General features: G+C 55.5%; 1 protein-coding gene across 4 annotated transcripts in view; it reads right to left on the reverse strand.

Annotated features, from left to right (window-relative positions):
• Positions 1-1849: 1849 nt before the first annotated feature.
• nlgn2a (neuroligin 2a) overlaps positions 1850-19951 on the reverse strand; it is a 51751-nt gene continuing 33649 nt past the window's right edge. The window contains exons 3-10 of one of the 4 annotated variants that reach the window (XM_061808318.1): positions 11991-12646; positions 9062-9115; positions 7154-7303; positions 5660-5845; positions 3902-4167; positions 3674-3827; positions 2965-3331; positions 1850-2829 (exon numbers count right to left, since the gene is read on the reverse strand). In XM_061808318.1, coding sequence (XP_061664302.1) covers positions 2007-2829; positions 2965-3331; positions 3674-3827; positions 3902-4167; positions 5660-5845; positions 7154-7303; positions 9062-9115; positions 11991-12453 — 2463 coding nt within the window. In that variant the 5' untranslated portion in view covers positions 12454-12646 and the 3' untranslated portion in view covers positions 1850-2006. The remainder of the gene's footprint in view (positions 2830-2964; positions 3332-3673; positions 3828-3901; positions 4168-5659; positions 5846-7153; positions 7304-9061; positions 9116-11990; positions 12647-19951) is intronic. The other 3 variants (XM_061808321.1, XM_061808319.1, XM_061808320.1) reach the window with 3 other exon arrangements.

Below are 19951 nucleotides of genomic sequence, written 5' to 3' on the forward strand. Positions count from 1 at the left end.
AAAAAAAAAATCCCTCTTTTCAAATTAAACCTAGATCTTATTTTGAAAAAAAAACTCAGGATCGACCCTGATGGTGAAAGTTGTCTAATCCTGACGCAAACTACAAATACGTTTGTTTGTTGGATGTTTAGAATATGGATGCAGGAAGGCCATTTTCGGACGGGGGCTGACTAATTCTGACTTGTCATTGTTGGTCGACGCGATAAGGAAAGCAGCTTGAACGAAGACGGCAAAGGTGGCGAAGAACGTCTTTAATGTTTCCACATCGGGGTCACAGCAAACAGTGGAGAAGAACTTGGAAAAGAAACGAGAAAGAACATCTCCTTCGTTCACTTTTTGTCTTTTTAGCACCTTTTGTTTGAAAATGCCACCGCTTGTCTTCCCCTCGTTTCTTCAGCTTCAGACCAAAGAAGGAAAACTAAAGCGGACGACGGGCGCCGCTTTGCTTCCCGCGTGACCGGATGACCTCGTTCGTCTGCTCGAAACCGGGACAGACAAGACGGGCGGCCCCGAGCGCGCGAAGCACCTCGTGGGACGGAAGCCCCCGCGTGGGGCTCAAGTAAACGCGGCCCCACCTTGAGGCCCACCTCCCTGTCACGCCTGCAAGGTCAACTTCGGCTGAACATCCACGCAAAACGAGTGGACGCTTCAAGAAAACGCTCAAAGTGAAAGAAGGAAACGGAAACGGAAACGTCCGGTAAGAAGAAAAAACCTAAATGGCCACGGCGGCGCCCTTTTTTTTCGCAAACTGCACCCGTTGTCACAAAATTTGGGCGTGTCCTCCATTACCCCCGCCAAAATAAAATGAGAAACGATCAACGCGGGACCCAAAAAAACTAAACAAAAAACAAACAAACAGAAAAGGAATATTTACAAATATTTTGAAAGTCCGACGCTTGAGATTTTTTTTTCATGATTGGGCGCCAAGTGAAGTTCTCCCGCTAGCCGCGCACTTGCTCAGCTTACACAATAGGCGGGAAAGACGCTCGCGCTGTTCGGCGACGGCGAAGGTTTCATCTCGGGGCCACGCCTTTAAACGTCAGCTCGTGGCAGCAGCCCGCGGAGCCGTTTTTCTTTGGAGCGGGGAGACGGCGCCGGGCCCGGCGGGCCTTTGCCCCCTTTCGCAGATCCAAAAGCGGGGACCGCTTGCCACGTCGCACCTTCCAATCGGAGCCCGGAAATAGACGGAGCGAACGACGGCGGAAACGGCCGGGAAGATCCGCCCAAAGCCGATTTGGACCCGCCTGCCGCACTTGAAGTAAACAACGGACGGGCCGGACGGGAAGTTCAGCCAGCCGGCGGCGGCAGGCAGGCAGGAAGCCCGGAGGACGGCGCTCACACACGGGGTGGGGGTGCGCGCGGCGGTCTTTCTGCGGATTGGGTTTCGGGGAACCCCGCGGATGCATGCACGGAGCCCCGAGAAGCAAAATAGCCAATGATGAGACTTTCCCCTTTGTACACATATACAACAATATATCTGGACATATATACTTTCTCGACAGCTATACAGCTTTCGACACAAAAACAAAACAAAGACAAAAAGAGAAGAAGCGCACAATCGAGGGCCAGTTTGGCACTTTGTCACCAGAAGACATTTGTTAGCGCGGTCGACGGCTCATCCGTGGTTTCTCTTCCGGGATTTTTGCCCTTCGACACCAACGCTGCTTGGAATGAAAGTCGAAGATCCTTGAAAATAAGCTCAGAGATAAGATACGGCTGCAGAAAAGCGAATGAGACGGAAGGGAACGAATACCAATACAGAATACGAAGAAGGCCGGAGGTCCCTCGGAGGAAAAAAAAAAAAAAAAAAAATGTCTCAACGCCTTTGGAAAAGAAGCGGTTTCCCACCCCCGCCCCGCCCGAACGCGCAAACCGGAAGCGCCGGAGTCGGAGTCGTCCTTGGCGGAAAACGCCAGAGTCAGCGACCCGCGCGCGGTCGGACCGGAGCGCCAGCCGGTCTTCCCGGTCCCCGGGCGGCTCAGCCCCGACCCGACCGAACGACTCTACTATACCCTGGTGGTGGAGTGGGGGTGGGGCAGAGTGTTGTTGGGGCCCGCGCCGGGGAAGGTATTGAAGGCGTGGAGGGGCTGCATGCTCGCGATGGTGCTGGGGATCATGGTGATGGTGTTGGGCGTCATCAGAGGCACGTCGTCCGGGGCTCGGCGCAGCGCCAGCGTGTAGTCGGGGGGGCAGGCGGGCCGCAGGATGTCGTGGGGCCGCAGGGGCTCCATGTCGTGGTGAGCGTCGTGCTCGGAATGCTTCATCTGCAGGGACATGATCTCCTCCTCTTGGCTGTGAGGCAGGTCGTTGGCCGGGCCCCCCCGCTGAGGAGACAGCCGGCGGCGGCGCAGCTCGTGCCTCTTGTCGCGCTTGTAGTAGAGGGCGGCGAAGGCCAGGACGTTGAGGAAGAGCAGGGACGCCCCCACGGCGACCGTCACGCTCAGCTCCGTGGAGTAGTCGCGGGTGTCGCCGGGGAAAAGGACCGGCGGCGGACGCTCGGACCCGTCGGGGTCCGGGTAGTAGGAGAAGGTGGGGTCGTGGGTGATGCGAGGGCCTGCGGTTCTGGTTCTGGGAGTGCCGGGACCCGGACCGGGGGGTGAGCGAGTGGTGCTCGAAATCAACCTGTCGTTTAGGTTGTGCAGATGGGGGACCAGCTCCAACCAGAAGGCCACCTTGTTGGCTCTGTAGTTGTCTCTGACCCGAGGTTTCAAGCCAATGTGGAGGTACTGCTTGTCCTTGGAGTTGAACTTGGTCCAGATGACTTCTTCAAAACGGTTGGGCTTGGTGTGGATGAATTTGGTGTCCTGGGGTACCGGTAAGTTGGGATCCCTGGCGGAGAACCGGTGGGACAGAGTCAAGCGGACTGAACGCAACACCCGCTCGGTCGAGCTACGACCAAACGCAACCGAAGCCGCCGAACCGGAAAGTACGTCAGCGCGCCTCGAGGGGTGCGACGACGCTTACCCGGTCTTGGCGAAGTTGGTCCAGTAGGTCATGACGACAGCGCTGAGCATCACGTCGTTCTTGGAGAAGTTGCACGGGAACAAGTCCGTGGCGCCGATCATGGGCACCCCGAAAACGTACGGTATCTCATCTCCGTGGGCGGCGTCGGCCCACTCGGGCCGCGTCTCCGTCTGGCAGTGGTGGTAGAAGGTGTAAAAGTAAACGGGCGACTGGAACTCGGCGTGGAGCTTGGCGGTGGCCACCGCCGGCGCCACCCACTGGTGGTCTGTAAACAGAGCGAGCAAGGTCTTGCGCCGCATGTCGCCGTTGTCTCGGTCTGCCCAGTCCGTGTACATAAACTTGATGGTCTCCCTCAGGATGTCTTTGCCTGAAGGAACAGGAAGAACCGGAAACTTTGCTCAGCCGTCAGAAAAGCAAAAAAGGTGGTATCGCAGACAGACGCGCGTGACACGCGAGCCGAAAGTTTGCATAGGTCGGGTCCAGGACCGAGCGGGAACGGATTTGTTTGAGAGAGGCCTGCCGCGACGGGACACGGAGGGGTCGGAAGCGACGGCGGGAGGTGGCTTTAGGCCCCGCAGAGGCTCAAAGTTCCGGATGGCGGGCGGCGGGCGGTCTCGTTTGGATGTCAGCCCCGCTTTGGTCACGTCAGAAACCAAAAAAAAAACAAAACCAACAAAACAAAAAAGAAAACGGACTCCCCCGCCCTCACCCTCGGGATATCCGTAGAGGTTGTCGACAAAGTTGGAGATGGTGTAGTCAAACGCCGCAGCAGAGATGCCGTCGTTGTCCTCGCTGTCGTCGACAAACTTCAGCCCCTCCCCTTGATTGACACCAATCAGCATGTCGTAGTTGAGGAACTCCCCCTTAGAGGCCAAAGGCAGGAAGGAAAGGGTTTGTGCCGGACAAAGCCACGGTCGGGCTCATTTCCCGGATTTACCTGCTGCATGAGAATCTCGGGATCGTCGGGCACCACGTCTCCGTCCACCACGGGGCCGAAGGCGATGTGGTAGCGAGCCGGCTGGATGTCCTGGTCCACCAGCTCCCTGAAGTTCTTGCGTCTCAGGCAGTCCACCAGGTCAGCGGTCTCGGCGTAGGTGCAGCCCACCTTGCGGGCCAGGATTTTGGTGTACTTGAGCGGCTGGTAGTTGACAGACCAGCTGGAGATGGCCGTTCCGCTTTGGGCGACGGCCCTGTGGAAGAGCCCTGCAAAGAAAGAGAAGCTCAAACGGTGGCAACACAGGGAGAAGAATGACGCTTCATGGCTTTGGCATTTCTTTGCCGGCAGCTGGAGCCTCCTCGTAGGCGCTACGACGCGAGAGGATTGGGAGCCAACCTCGCTCGGTCTCCCTCCTCCTCTTTCGCTCCGTGCCAGCGCCCTAGCGGCTCGTTAGGGGTCCGCGTGCCTCGCTCGGGTTCCTCACGTTCCCTTCTTCTTGGCGCCGCGCGTCTTGAATTATCGAGGCTTCCCTCGGAAATCAATTCGCGTAGGCCGACCGAGTATGGAGGCGAGCCGACGACGAGATGGGAGCTTTTATTTCAAAGCCGATTCTTTGCGAGTGGCCTTCCGTCCTTTCTGTCGCGTCCCTAATTGCACCCTTTTAAGGGCTACCACGCTCCTGAGTCACAAAAGGGTCGAGAACGCCGCGACCGACGCGCAGCATGGAAAGAGGCTGACGCTAATGATGGAGCGATGACGTGATGACTGAATTATTATTATTATTATTTTTTTTGGTGTCGGCAAAAAGAGTCGATAGCTTGTCGACAGAGGTGAACATTCCGCACGCGGCTGAAGTGGGTCCAGTGTGCCGAGTTAACGTTGAACACGAGCTTTCCACCTGGGGGCGGTGCAGGACAGACGGATGGACGCACTCTTTATTGACGCGCTATTATGCATCCCATTTGCCATCGGGCCGGTCCTGCCTGGATTCAGCAGCTTGAGCGGGACTGGCAGTCACGCTTCACTGAGCGCTGTAACTCCTCTCTGAGCTTATCACTGCAGCACTAACATAAGTCCCATGCAGAGCGTACATAACTGCGAGTACTTCTCCGCTGAACTGCCAAAAGTATTTGCTGGCTTGCCTGGACTCGCATGTGGACTTAGGCGCTATAGGGTTCGTGTTTCCTGTCCACAAGGTTGAGGAGGGTACAGAACCCCGACACCAACCCGATCAAACACTTTTGGGATGAATTCAAGCGCAAATGGAGAAGCAGGCCTTTTTTTCTACAACATCACTCTGTGGTTCTGGAAGAGAGGTCCAAAATTCCCTACACACACTCCTAAGTTCAATTAGTTTTAGAAAGTGTAAAAAGTGACCCGACCTCTCTTCAGATCATCCGCGGGTCAAGCCCCGGGGAGTTACAGTTGCCTCCGCGGAACACAATCGGCATCCGTGGAGCTTTTGAGTCTTTTCGGAAGCGTACTGAGAAGGGTTCGGTTGACGGACCACGTGTCGTGCTGTCATGTCGGCACGACACGTGGTACGCGCTTCATATGGCTTCGACGGATGGTGAGCGGATTCGGTAACTTGTGCGGAGTGCACGTGACCGAGAAATGGCTCCTTGCATAACTCAGATTCCTGCCACTTGACAGCTGCTGAAACGAACTAAGTTACTTTTGAAATCAAGCACAGTCATCGGTGACTTGTTTTTTCCCAGGTAAGTGAGTCAGGACGACGGTGAAAGAAGAGGATTTTACCCTCCGAGTGGTGGGAGAGGATGAGGAGGTTGACGCAGGACGCCCCGGCTCCCGATCCAAAGATGGTGATCCTCTCTGGGTCTCCGCCGAAGTGACCGATGTTCTCGTTGAGCCAGCGCAGCGCTTGAATCTGGTCCAGGAGGCCGTAGTTCCCCTTGGCCGATTGGTCACCGGTGCTGAGAAAACCTGCGTGCAGACGCGGGCCCGCGTGGCGTCAGCATCCATGAAGTCTTTTGGGCATCGAGGACGTAGCGAGTCCTCAAACTTTCTGTTCTGCTTGGACATTTGCCTTCAGAACTGCCGCCGATCATCTTTGACCGCCCCGGCGAGCAAGTCCGTCCGTTCTATTTATCCTCTACTGACCCTGACGGAACTCGGTGCACCGTTAAACCCGTACGGCGGAGGACCAGACCAACTGCAGTCACATCAAATTTCCCCGCGAACGGCGGCACGAATCCGCTTGAGCACGTTTGTCCTCGTCCGACGCGGCCGGACCTCCTGCGTCGTGAAATAACGAAATACGATTCTGGGCTGAGGAAGTCATAACGATGCTGCTCCGAATGAAAGGAACACGCAGAGCGCAGTCAAAAGAACTTTGCTGAAATATTGAGAGGTAGCGAGAGGCTGCCATCAAAGATGTGCAAAGGGTTTGATGAATTATTCACAAAGCGCCACAAATATACAATGTTCTGATTTCAAAATGAAATCGAGGCAGCTGAAAAGTTTCCCGACTTGAAAAGATGTCGCACATGAAGGGAAATGTTTTGGGGGATTTCGGTCTGGCGCTGAGCTTTGAAAAATTGCTGACCCTAAACCAGCGCAGTCGCCGGGAGGGAGGGAAAAGAGTGCAAAACCGCTGGAAGGGTTTTCGGCACCATCCTACCCCACCTCGAAGACTTGCGCGCCGTTCAAACTCGGACCAGAGCGGGCAGGATCCTTTCGGACGCCTCCGCATCTGGACCAGGGTGGCGCCGACTGTCGGAGACAAATTCCTTGTGTGTTGTTCCATACTCGGTCGCTAAAGCCCATTCTGGACTCTCGTCTCACCGAAACCCGCGACCAAAGCGCGTATCTTAAAGACCGGACTCAGACGCGTGGAAAATGCCGGAGTTGAAATGTTCCAGGAACGATCCCATCGCTGAAGTCCTCCTGACACGGCAACGGGGACAAAGCGAAGACAATAAAACCAGAAGGCCTCAAACGGTTTGCGAGCGAGAACGGATGTGAAGAAATATTCGAATGCGTTCAAAGCGTGTGGGAGCTGTCAAAGTACAAACACATGAAAGACAATTTGGAAGCCTTCAAGAACCGCGCGAGCCGTGACCGACGACGGCGCTCGTTGACTTTTAGGCAGAAGCGACGGTGGCTCACCATCCCCACACGCAAGCCCGGAACGCTAAATTCGGTCACCGGAAGAAAATACGCCTCGCGGGGATCTCCGCGAGAGACGGCAAACGGACGCATTTGAAAGGACGAATGAAAACGCCCGCTCACCCAGCACGCCGAGACGGTAGTTGACAGTCACCACGATGACGTTGCCGTAGGCGGCGAGGACGCTGGCGTCAAACATGTTTCCGGTGCCTTCCATGTACGAGCCTCCGTGGATGAACAACATCACCGGCTTCTTCCTGCGGTCGCGAATGTCTGCAAGAGAAGGCACCAGAACACACAATCACGGGGTTAGTGCTACTCCCTCGCCTGGTCTCGCTTTTTGAGGATAAGGACGAGCAAATTGGAGGCGCGAGTCTTGCGCGCCAAAAGCCAGCTGAAGGAAGGCAAAGCGCTCTCCCCGATTGTCAAGCGAGGCGATGTTTTAGATTCGTGATTGAGTCGGACTCGCTTTTGTGGACTTGCCGCCGACAACTGCACAAAATGTTTCCTTTGAACTTCTTTCTTTCTTTCTGGCTCTGGTCGTTGAGGTTTTCAGACCCAGGCCGGGTCTGTCTGAAGTCGGATCCTCTTTTGGTGGCGGTCTTCGACTGCGATTTGCGGGTACGCCAAAGATCGCCGGGAAAGGCGAGCCACGATTGAAGAAGTGAGCGAGGAGGGCTTTGTTGCAATCTCGGGCCGGGCGCGACCCGCCGGCGCCGAGGCGTCGAGATGCTGAGAAGATCCGCGGAGCAGAGAGAACAGACGGCCGGGATCGTTTCCGGATGGACGAAGTCGCTCGAAGGCCGTCTCTCCACACACCGTGGTTAAATTTTGCCGATCAGCTCGGTTCCAATCACGTCTCTGCTCCCGTCGAGCGATCTGGATTTGCTTGGTCCACAACTAAACTTGGCAAAATGATGAATTGGTCTCAAGTGGCCCTCAACGTCAGAGCGGAAAATCAACTCCGGTCGCGCGGAAACGAGCTCGTCGGGAAGTTGGGGTTTTTTTTTGCCGTTGTTGGGGATCTGGACCTCAGCGAGTCCCAATTGACAGTTTGCAGACTAGCAGATGGAGCGGGTCATTCCTTTCTTGCACATCCTTGACCCCAACCCAGATGGTGCCCTAACCCCCCCCCCGCACTTGACCCGTTCGGACGTTCGCAGCCGCCAGAGGCCGCGCCGTCCGCCTCGGACAAACCCGACTGGCCCTTCGGTGACCTGACCTCGCGCAAATGATGCAAATATGCTAACGGTTAGCGTCCACAGAGTCGGATATCAAACGGCGGAGCAACACATGTAGATGGATAATATGAGAATAAGAGCGATTCTTTATCCTCTAGGAAGAAGGACTAACATGACATCTTATTCAAGTGGTCGTTGTTTGCACGATTGCGGCACCATCAAATCGGATCACGACTTCACAAATTGCTTCATTCTATTATGGTCGTCATCCGTAGACATGTTTTTACAAAGTACAATATGAAAGAGCGCCATTTTATTTGGACCAATTGTACTCGCATCTCAAGGGCGGCTCAACTTCCGTAGTCAAGAAAAGAAACAAACGTGTCATCGAGCGTTGCGTCCCCACATCGAGTTCACTCCCGTGCCGTTTGACGCATCCGTTATGAATATGTTTCACGCACAGGGACGAGGAGGAGAGAACAACAAAACAACAAAACCCCCCCCCAAAAAAAGATTCACCCGCACAACCCTGGAAAAAAGCCACGACAGCAATCAGCTCCCCTGCTGCAGAGAGGAGGTGAGGGACCGCCTTCGCGAGTTTCCTCCAAGGGGCCCGCGACCCGAGGCGGACTTCGACATTTTAGGGCCGAGCGCGACGCCTTCCGGGGTCAACGCGCAAAATGGCTTCCGCGCCGAGAGCGCGAGTCCGATTCTGTTCCAGCTCGCGCAACTCGGCCGCCTTGTCGTGTGCGTGCGCCTTTTACGTACAGCTCCGCCCCCCACCCCACCCCCCCCCCCAAAAAAAAAGACTGGGAAACAAGAAAAAAGGCAAAACATGCATCCAAAATACCTTCGTCTCGAGGCTTGTTGGCTGCAGATTCATCGTGTTTTTTTGAGAGCGGACCTAAGGGTTCAGAAAAAAGGGGGGGAAAAAGAGAAAAGACAAAATTCAAAAAAGATTACTGGCAAAAAACGTTTACAAAAAATGAAAAGGAAAAAAAAAAAAAAAAAGAATACCAAAAAAATAAGAAAAGAAGCAAGAGCAAAAAGGACAAAGCAGTAAGAGTCGGTCGGGGCTTTCCCCTCGCTTTTGGTCGTTCAAAAGAGGACAAAAACAAAATGCATCACAGACATTCATGACGAGAAAAGACACAAGATCAAGAAAGCTGACCATGTCGCCGTTCTTGCCCCCCGCGTCTGAGTGGGTGCCGCGTAGCTGGCTGGGAAATCTGAAAGCTTTCCAAAAAAAAAAAATAAAAAAATAAAAATAAAAGGACCCATGTATGCCCCCCCCCCCAGTCAAAAACCATTTAAAAAAAAAAAAAAAACAAATTTTTGTTGTTGTATTGGTTTTCACCCCCTCCACTGAAATGGCTCAACTGCTGCCGAAGTCGTGAAAGTGCATCGCCAAAGACAAAAACAAGAACGAATTTGCCCGCACGCGACAACCTCCGACCACAACGCTGCGCTGAGGCCCGTTGGGGGAAACAAGCGAACGACGGCGGCGCTGGTCACCATTGGCGCGGCGAGTCGGTCATTACGTAAAAGAAGAAGATGAACGTGAAAATAAAAAAAAAAAGTTCATTTGAGCCGCCCGCGTCTGCTGTGAGCGCAGAGAAAAGAAGCGAGAAAGTCGACGCTTGACTCGACGGCCTCGTGTTGCCATCGGGGGGCCGCAAATGAGCTACACGAGGACCGAAGACAACAAATCGGATCTTGCACAAACGGAAAACAGCTGAGAAACATTTGGAAGATGAAAAACTGCTGCCACGAACGGGCGGCGGGGGCGCTTCAATCGAGCATTTTTCATCAGTTAAGAACCGCACACCACGGCGTCCGGTTGACGTCGCCACGGGCGGGGGGGAAAAAAAGTGAACCCGACACAAGCGACCCTCCCCGCAAATGCCGGACCCGCTAAGGGATGGGGAACAAATCCCTTCTCGGCCTTCTCGTCCGCCCCAAAAATCCACCAGCCTCACAATTCAGAGGAGAGCGGCGCCGCCGGGAGGGGCAAAAAACGTCGCTTCCGCGGCGGGCGCCTTGGCCGGCCGAAAACAAACGCGAAACAGAAACGTGATACGAACGCTTCAGGAGATGGAAACCGACAAAAGTGGTGGAACCTTCATGCGACCGCATTTGGCGCCGACGCTGAGCACGTGAAAAGGGCCGAACCGAAGGCACCAAAAAAGGGAGGCGGAGGAGAGGGCCCGGCGCTCTCCGCGGTGCTGAAACCCGGCCCAACAAAACCTCCCGCCGCCACGTCGCACAAATACTCCAATGCGCCCTCCAAAAGTCAAACGCGCTGCGCCGAGCCCAAACGGCTCGGCTCGGGTCGGGAGACGAGCCGGCGAAGCCCGATTACTGTCGTCCGTCTGCAGGCGGGACATCCGAGTGACGGAGGCTTTCAAAGGGACAATTTCTCACCGACCGGCACCGGAGAGCGGAACTTGGCTCATTTGGATTTTCAACGCGCCTGAAAGACAGAACCTCGGTGATTCCCGGCTGGGCTTTTTTTTTTTTTTCCTGCTTTTTGCTGGCTCGCCTCAACGCTCGCCACGGTCCTCTTTGTTCAGACCCTCGGGGTAAAGTCGGGACTGGAACCAACTGGCCCTTTTTGTCGGATTTATTGACGCCCAACACGACGACGGCCGGTGAGGAGGAGTCGACCTCACCTCACCGTGTCTGGAAATGGGCCCGGCTCAGGTTTTGGGCTGGTGTCAAGATTCCCATCTCATCACGTCACCTTTCTTTCGCCGTCATTTATTCACTTTTTTGCGTTTGCCCTCTCGTCATCGCGTTCAATCGAGGCGTCTCGGCGGCAACGACGTTAGCGTCCAGCCGCCCCCGGCGGATCTCCAGAGGAAATGGGCATTACGGCGAGGCGAGCGCGCGGCGGGGTCGACGCCGGGAGATCGATGGCGCCGCGGATGGAATAATTATGAGCAGGCAGAAGGGGACCGCGCCCGGGACGCCCGCCGCTAACCAGGCCGGAATGAGGACTTGTCATTCTGGAGCGTCGCTTGCCTGATTCGTTCACCGCCGGCCGTCTCGGAGCATCCGGAAGATGCTCTCCATTCTTCTCTCGGCGGAAAAGAAATTGGCGCTTTTTCTCTTCTCTTCTTCCGTCATCCGCAGTAGAAGGCCCCGCGAACCCAGAAGAATTGGTTTCTCGTGGTCTACGTCTACCGGTTAGCGTCCACTTCGCTTCCGAAGACGAAAAGAAGATGTACTCGTGGAAAATGTGTCGGCTATAGAATAGCTGAGCAGGATTTGCGAGGTAAAAGTTTCTCATCGTCATGAGAAACTTTCTCATTCAATGAGAAACTTTTCTTTTCCATCTCCCTTTAGACACTTGCTTCCGAATAAAAAAAAGGGAAAAAAAGAGAGGGGAAAAATACAGAGATTGATTCAACCATTTGGAGGTTGGGGAACTCGGAAATCGACGTACCACAAAAATTGTAAGCACACGCGTCACTCCCCCCCCCCAAAAAAAAAAAAATTCAACGTGAGGATGAAGAATGGTTACACATTTATGAAAAGCACGATTCGACTATTTGCTAAGCCCCTCCCCTTCAAGAGTGACTGGCCAATCCAAGCTTTGCCTTCACTTCAACCACACGAAAGGGCCGTGCGTGTCTGAAAGGCGATTGGACCGAGCCCGGGGGGTGGGGTGGGGTGGGGTGGGGGGGGCTTAGCACGGAGTCGGTCCCACTGGTGCGCCACCCCAACCCCCCCCCACCCCCGCCACAGTCCCTGCCGCCCAGCAGCCCAGAACTCACCATCCTCCGTGGGCACGTAGACGTTGAGATAGAGGCAGTCCTCGCTCTGGTTCTGGATGTACCCGGCCGCTACGTCCAGGTTGTCGGTGAACCAGACGGGCAACATGATCTCGGGGAGCACCCCGTGGACGTTTTGGGGGCACACGGGGGCAAACTGGGTGGCGTTGCGGATCTCCTGCCACGAGCCCGGGGCTTCGGGCGGCTGAAAACGGCGGTCGCCGATGGGCGCCGTGGCGTAGGGCACGCCCAGGTACTGCTCCACCGGGCCCAGGATCTCGTTGTTCAGGTCCTTCTTGACCCCTCGGAGCTTGCCGTAGTTGGTGGTGACCACGGGGTGCTTGGAGGGCTCCGCTTTTTGGCTGGAGGCCAGGTTTAAGAGGAGGGCGAGGCCCAGCTGCACGCACCAGTCCGGCACCGGGGACGCAAGTCTCTTTGGTCCCCTCGCGAGCAGAAACGGCCGCATGACTCCGAAAGGTAACAGCCTCCAAAGGTGAAAGAGCGAGCGTGGGCGGGGACGGGGAAGGCGGGCGGGCCTCGGCGCCCGGAGCCGAGTCAGCGCCGAACGGGAGCCCGGGCCGTCGCGGTTCTGTTACGTTCCATCCCTCTGCGTCCCGTCCGGTCCCGTCCTGGAGACGTCATCGATGTCTGCGCCTGCGCTGGGACAAAAAACACAAAACAAAATGAACCGGGATGGCGCTCTCGCGGGATCCCAAATGTACTCAAAGGCCCAAAAGTACGAAGGTACGACGCGCAGAACTCCGCCGGGCTCTTTTCGGCAAAATCCTGAGCTGAAAACCGTGGCGTGACCCGGGGAACTCCTGGTCGAGCCGCCGCGCACGCGTCACAGCCCCAATTCGGACGCGTCCCGGTAGAACCTGCGAGTTTGAGGACGGCCAAAAGATTGCGACACTGCCATCGGTGAATAACAGCGCTTGGGTTCGTAGCGACGCGCTCCACCCGTCCGCAAGCGCCGTCAATCCTCACATGTGACATCATCGCCTGGCGCAAATGGACGCAAGAGATTACAGAAGCGTGGTGACATCGTTACGTAACCACGCGGGAACAACCCTTCAGATGTTCAGGAGCGGCTGGAGCGACGCTCTCGGCGCCCGCCCGAACGCACCCGCGGCACCTGACCTCGTTTCCCGGGGGAGGCGGGGACAAAGCCGGCGCCGCATCCCGCATCCACTTGACCTGGACCTGACGCCTCCTGAAGGACGGCGAGCGTCGCGACAAATTCGTGGGCGCGTGGTGCCGTCAGCCGGAGGGGACGGCTGGCCGGCGCAGGAAGATTTTCGTTGAAGTACAAACGCGCCATTTGTGAGAAAAATACAACAGACAGTCATTCTTGATCTTCCAATTAAGCGGTGACTCTTCTTTGTTTGTCTGTTTTCGACTATCGCGCTGCCCCCGGTGGCCAAGAAGAATGCAAGGCTCTCCTGTGTCAACTTCCCTGAGTTCCCGTCCCTCCTCCTCCTCCTCCTCCTCCTCCTCTCCACTCTGGTCTTTCCCCTTTTTTCTTTCCACAGACCGCCGAGGGCCAAGCGAGCCGGCGGGCAACCAAAGCCACAACGCTCGTATTCTGCTGCCGTTGAGCCCGGCCGGCCTCTCTCTCTCTCTCTCGTCCCGCCTCCTCTTTTGCGCTCCAATCGGGCCGAGCGCGGCGCCATCTGGCGACGTTGCTCAAAGGCACGTCAAGGCCTCGTTTCGCATGATGTGTTTTACAGTCGCGAGGGAGCTCCTTTGTTGTGGCAAATTAGCAGTTTTTTTCCCCCTCCGCTCATTTGGGTTCTGGTTTTAGGGGGTGGCTGTTCAGTCGCAACGCTCCTACTTTGGTGCAAGCGACAAAACGCGCGGGTTCGACTCCGAGGGCACGTTCACACCGCGGGGCCTGATGACCAATTGGGAAATCCCATCTCGTCATCGTGTAGTCGCGCACATTCCAAAACCAAATGCGCATTTGCGGAAGCGCCAGCCGCCGCCTGGGGGGCCGCCCCCCCCCCCCTTCTGACGAATTTTGACAAACATGTCGTGGCGGGGAGAGAAAAAGCTCTCGCGAAGCAACGCTGGCTGCTCCCTTCGGGTTCGTGCAAAGCTGTTAAATGCTGATGCAGCCACGTCTGATACCTGAAACAAACCCCAAAAAAAAAAAAAAAAAAAGTCGCAGTGTGTATTTTTAAACTTTATAAAAATATGCAGTCAGGACATGGAATAGAATTCAAATGAATAAAACCGTAGGTGGCCATTGTGCTGCTCTCTCGTGTGCCCACCAGGGGGCAGCAGAAGAAGCCAAATGGATACGCTCAACTCATTTTAGTCCTACGCAGAGGAGAAAGAATTTCTTCCTGTGTACTGTTCGATACGGTACGCGTTGCTTCACCAATTGTGTTCCATCTGTTGTGTGGTAGCACTGCAAGATAAACGCTAGTTAGCATTAGCATTAAGCCAAGAGACGAAAAAGGACGCGTTGTGGATTTGTTTGAAATGCGCAAAGTGTAATAAAAAGCTTGCAGTCATTCATTTGCAAAAGTCGAAGTTAGGACGCAACTCCCGCCCGGCGTCCGTGCCGGCGTACCTCATGTCACGCCTGGCTGATGCTGCTTTTTTTTTTTTTGTGTGTGTGTCTGCGTGTCACACTTCCTTCCAAGCGTTTCTATAAATAGGCGCAACGTGCCGGGCGACGCGGTTATATAAGCTCGGAACGCACACGCGTGCGGACCGGCGTCGGCATCCTTGGCGGGCGGGCAAAGGTCCGCGTCGTGCAGAGAAAGACGCACGAGTCGGCCGGTTATTGAAGCAGATATTTTCCCGGCTCCAACTTGGCGGAAAGGCTTCAGGTTCATTTCTACGGGTTCAGATTTTGGATTTCGGCAGGGTTGTTGGTGTGAAGTTTCGAAGACATTTCAATTGAATTTGGATGCGCGTTTCAATTGTCTCTGACGAGCGTTTTCCAACCTTGGAGGTCTGGGGGGGGAGGCGTTACTCCCCCCACTTCATTTTGCCCGGGAAGGCCTCTCCCAATGAGTTTTTTTTTTTTTGTGCCGCTCACCGTCTGGATACGTCTCCCTGCCTCCACATGACGTTAAATGTTCGCGACGTGTTGTAAATTGGAGCAGACAGAAAGCAGAGGGTGGCGCCGCACGAGCCGAGCACGCCGTTCGCCGTCCGGCGCTTTGGCACGCGAGCCGCAGCTGCAGCGAGGCCGGCGAACGGCGGTCGTCGCCAGAGCCGCGGCGCTCGACTCCTTTGCTCATGCGGGCAAAAGGGACAGCAGAGCGTGTCCACGGTGCCCTTGAGCAAAGACGGACCAGCTCTGCTCCCGATCCTCCGTTTTATGCTTGCTTTTTCGACCGATGGAAAATGGAAGCATAAATGTTGGTCGATACACTTGAACATCTTTTTTGGTGTCCCACGTTTTCTACAGTTGAGCTTTGGTGTGTACAATTTGTCCTGATTTTCGCGTTATTACAAGCCCGAGAGAGAACACAATCCAAACCCTTTTTGAGTCAAAGCCTCAACGGTCTCGCGGTCTGCTCGGCGACACGTTGGCAGAACGCATCGTGTTTCAAGTCAGACCTTCACAATAAACGCATGCGGTACAATCATTCTGTTTCAGCACTTTTTTGATGTGTTATTATTCCAAAAGAAGCACACCGCAATTTGAGTGCTACTTAATGCGGGGAAAATGAGGCAAGCGGGCCGAGATCTGGCCCCCGGGCCCCGGGTTTGACACCTGCGATCCCTTGACTTCCTTCCATTGTTTCCTTCCTTTCTCTGGGACTAAACCCCTCGCAACCTCCTCTCTGTCTTCCCGCCCCCACCCCCCTCGCTCTCGGGTCGACACTGGGCTTTTTTTGTGAAATTCCTTTCAAGCGACCGGCGCCGTTTCGGCCCCGATCACTCAAACAGCGGAACCTTTGATGCATCATTCATGGTTTGGTTCCCTAATGCACTCTCTCTGTCTCTTTGACGGGAGCGAATCTCCACAGCGGGCTTTTACCCGCCATTGCAGCTTTGTCCCTTCCTCTCGCTTTTAAGAGTCTCGTCGAGTTGCCGCAGCCCCGACGCCACAACTCTGCCTTTCAGCTCTTTTTCTTGGACGGGTGCGCGTCGCGCACTCCCTTTGGCATCACACGCAACGGCGGTCGCATCCCTGGAACCGACGGATGACCCTGCGGGTGACGCGCACGCTGGCCGCTTCTTCACCTCAAAGTGCTTCAAACGCTGACGCGCCCACGTGCCAAATCCCGCCGGAGTTTGGTATCCGCCTTGTGGTCCCGGGAGCGAACGGTTGCGCGGGGCGACGGGCTCGCCTCACCCACCCCCGGGACTGACTCCGCAGCGGGGGTGCTCAAAGAAATGGAGACGCTGCCTCCCCAAAAACAAATGGGGCAGAACAGAACAGAACCACAGATATCCTGCACGTGGCTGCCTGGACAGTCTCGATGGCTCAGCTCCTCGCAGAAGATCAAGAATATGCGCGAGTGAGTACTGCCAGACAGAAAGTGGCGCCGGTCAGCAACACTTGAGAACAATTCGGCTCACTCAACTGCAGAGTTTGTCCGGTTGCCTCAATTCTGGGACCGTGTGTCCAAAAATTGGCCACCTTCTTCTTTTCCGCTCGTCAGAATTTCTGCCCTTCTCTGACTCGTGTGCTCCTCCGTCCTTCAACCTTTTTGCCCATTTTAGCGGGAATTGAATCAGAACCAATTTGTATTTGTCCCTTTTCTCCGCTCGCATCAATGAAAATGAATCCACCATTAAAGCAACTGTCAGTTGCAGCCCCAGAAATGGGAATGAATTTTTTTTTTTTTATTATTATTTTTTTTTTTTTAAATCAGGGCTAGCAAGCGAGAAAGAGAGCACTGCAGTTTTTGTGCAGCACTCCCGAAAAAGGTTGGCAGCCACGTTCGATCGTCACGGCGCTCACCTCGGCTCGCGGAACCCCGGGGGAAGCGTTCGCCACGGACGGGCGAGTCGTATTTAACTCGTCGTCGACGCTGGGCCCGCAAATCCGCCCCCGTCGTGACTGACCTTGAATTAAGGCGTTGACTTGAGCAAACGGAAGCGCGTGGCATCTAACTCCGGAGGTAACCGAGGCGCTCGGCAGAGCCGATTATTCCCCGAAACATATTTACCCTCACGCCGCAGCGACGGTGACAGCGAAATTGCACCCGAGGTCGGCAAAGCCGCGTGCCCGTGACGGGCAGAGCCGTGACAGCCGCCGGAACCGCTTAGCCGACCGAGCGGAGCGCTCTTGGCCCCCCCAAAACGCTTTCGCTCTCCCCCGCACAATAGCAGCAGGTGACAACGTGCTCAGAGGACAAGAAAACGCGCCAACTTTTTTGAAAAATGGAAATAAGACACCAGCGTTCCCCGGGAGGCGCGGCGGCAATGACGCACGGCCCGAGCCAGAAGGGATCCATCCGGCACCTCCTGGTCCCGTTCTGCTCTGCTGGGGCCCTGAAGGCGTTCCGCAGCTTTGAACTTTCACTCTTTTTTTTTTTTTTTTTTTGCATCGGATCTCTCCCCGTACAAAGAGAGTTGGGCAAAGAATCCACGGAATAAATCGACACCAGTCTCGGAAAAAAGAAACGTGAAAGCCACGTTGTGAAAAAAAAAATGTCACGTGGACGGCACAAAGCGCTGAAGAGAAGAGAAGAGAAGCCACACGCGGAATCAGAGTCGGAATTCGGAATTTTACAGCGCACGGCAGACTCCCGAGTGGCAGAAAAGCGAGCGACCGCCAGTGACCTGGAGGCGGTTCGAGGCGCTGCATATGAATGGTGGACTTGCCCTTTTCCACGGTTCTCTCCCTTAAACCGCCACCGTCACCGTCGGGTTTGTGCCAGACGAAAAAAAAAAAAAAAAAAAAAAAATGAAATTAAAACCTGTGGCTGCGCCCCAATCGAGGAATTGCGCTAAAGGTAACCGGCAGCACGGCTGCTCTCCGTTCGGCCGTCAAGAGGGCCCGTGAGCGCCACCCAGCCGAGCGGCCGCCGCCGCCGACGTCCCTCCTTTCTGCGTCGCATGATTGCCTTCACGTTCCGGAGTGCGGAAGTGCATCAAGGCGTCAAACTCCCTGGCCTGCAATTTGGGTGCGCGCAGACAAACGAGGAAAGAGGCAGGATGGCGCACCAATTTTCAGGCGGGGTCTCCTTGACAACGGCCACCTTTGAGATCCTCCTAATTGAGCAAATGTCCCAGCAGCAGGGAGACGGCGTCCCGCTCCAGTCAGGCACAGGCCGGTAAAAACTGCTCCAAATGAAGAAGACAACCGAAAAAGAAGAAGAAGAAGAAGAAGAAACAGTTCCCCAGCAACTCAATGTCTCTTGTTCTCCGTTCTTCTGAGTTGCCCAAGACCACCGAGCGAATCCCGTGTCCACCGAGACAGCCGTTCAGAGTCCGGCGGGACGGAGGTTGCGCTGCGCTGACCAACAGCCCACTCCGTCCTCCCTCTGGTCTTGAACCGCGCAAGGTGTCTTTCAATACAGAACAGGTTCCCTGCACATTTCTTGATTGGCCGACCTCAGAAAATGTCAAGCTTGTGCATATGCACCTCACGAAGGCCACCGCCGGCCGAGTCCACGGTGCCCGGCGCGAGCCGCTGACATTTGCGTGCCGCCCGCCACCTGCGCAAGACACTTTCAGGGCGACATTTGTCACCCAAGGACACGCTGCAGCCTTCGAGCGGCGCAGATTCACGCTTCGACCGACGCAAACTGTTTTCTCCAAGGGATGAAGGACAAGGAGCAACAAACAAGAAAAAAGTGCATTTTCATAGCGCCGACGTCGGCGTTGGTCCTTCTCTCAATCGGGTTCCTTTCCCACTTTGACCTCCGTCCGCTTTTATCTTTTCGGGGAGACCGACAAGCGCTCATTGATCCGCTCGGGAAGAGAACGGCGAGCGTTCCGTTTCCGCGCCGGTAAAACGACGGCCCAAGGACGGAGACAGTCGAAAGACAGTCGTCGCGTGACCTCTGGCGTCGACGGACAAATGATCAAATAAATTCCTCGGTCCAGGAAAATGGTCGGCGCTTCTCGACGGAGGGCCAAGTTTCCCGGGAACTGAGTTTCTCTCGGCTTGTCCCGTTAGGGATCGCCACAGCTCGTATTTGTTTGGCGCAGTTTTTACGCCGGATGCCCTTCCTACACGCAAGCCCTCTTGGCGAGCGGAGGACCCAGTGAGATTGGAACTCACAACCACTGAGCTCGGGGAACACTCAATTTCAGCGTCATTCTTCTTTCACTTGGCGCCGGCCACTCTCTGACTCTTCCTGCAAAAAGCAAGTGTAGAACTGTGAACACAGCAGCCAACCAACCAGCCTTTCTCCATGAAGTCCTTCGCCGCTGCGGACGTTTCAATTCCTGAACTCGAGTCCAAAAGTCGACTGCATCCGTCGCGCGCGCTACACTGAATACGTGAAGCGCGCATTTCGACAGGGAGGCACGGGAGACGGTCTCGCCCAGCTTGGTTGGAATTCCCGTAGGCGGCGCTGTTCTGCCACTTTGAATTGAAGATCAGCACAACTTCCGAATTGAAGATACAGAGCAGGAGCGGAATCTCGGCTTCTCGCGGCAATTACGTGGGAGAGAAACGCAATGGGATGGACCCGGCCGGCGTCGGATTTGCACGCGCGCCGGCGGCAAGCCGGGGCTCCGTTCGGAAGCCGTTGAAAGCGACCCAAAAACACGTCACGACAACAGAGACGCCCTCGCTAGCTGAGGAAGCGAGGCCGTTCCGTTTAAGGACCAGGCGGGAAATTAAGCCCTGCGGGGGGGGGGGCTTTAATCGGTGAGAGAATGCGAGGCAAAATACGTCCCCCGCCCGTTCTCGACACGCACGTTCCGACATTTTGCACATCTCCTACGACGGACGCAAGGCATCGGGGAAAAAAAGAAGCCGAGCCTGAGGACGAGAACAGAGGTCTTCTTGTGCCCCACTGAGTCCGGGCACATCA

Source organism: Syngnathoides biaculeatus, chromosome 21 (assembly GCF_019802595.1).
Source record: "Syngnathoides biaculeatus isolate LvHL_M chromosome 21, ASM1980259v1, whole genome shotgun sequence".
NCBI classification, from domain to species: Eukaryota; Metazoa; Chordata; class Actinopteri; order Syngnathiformes; family Syngnathidae; genus Syngnathoides; species Syngnathoides biaculeatus.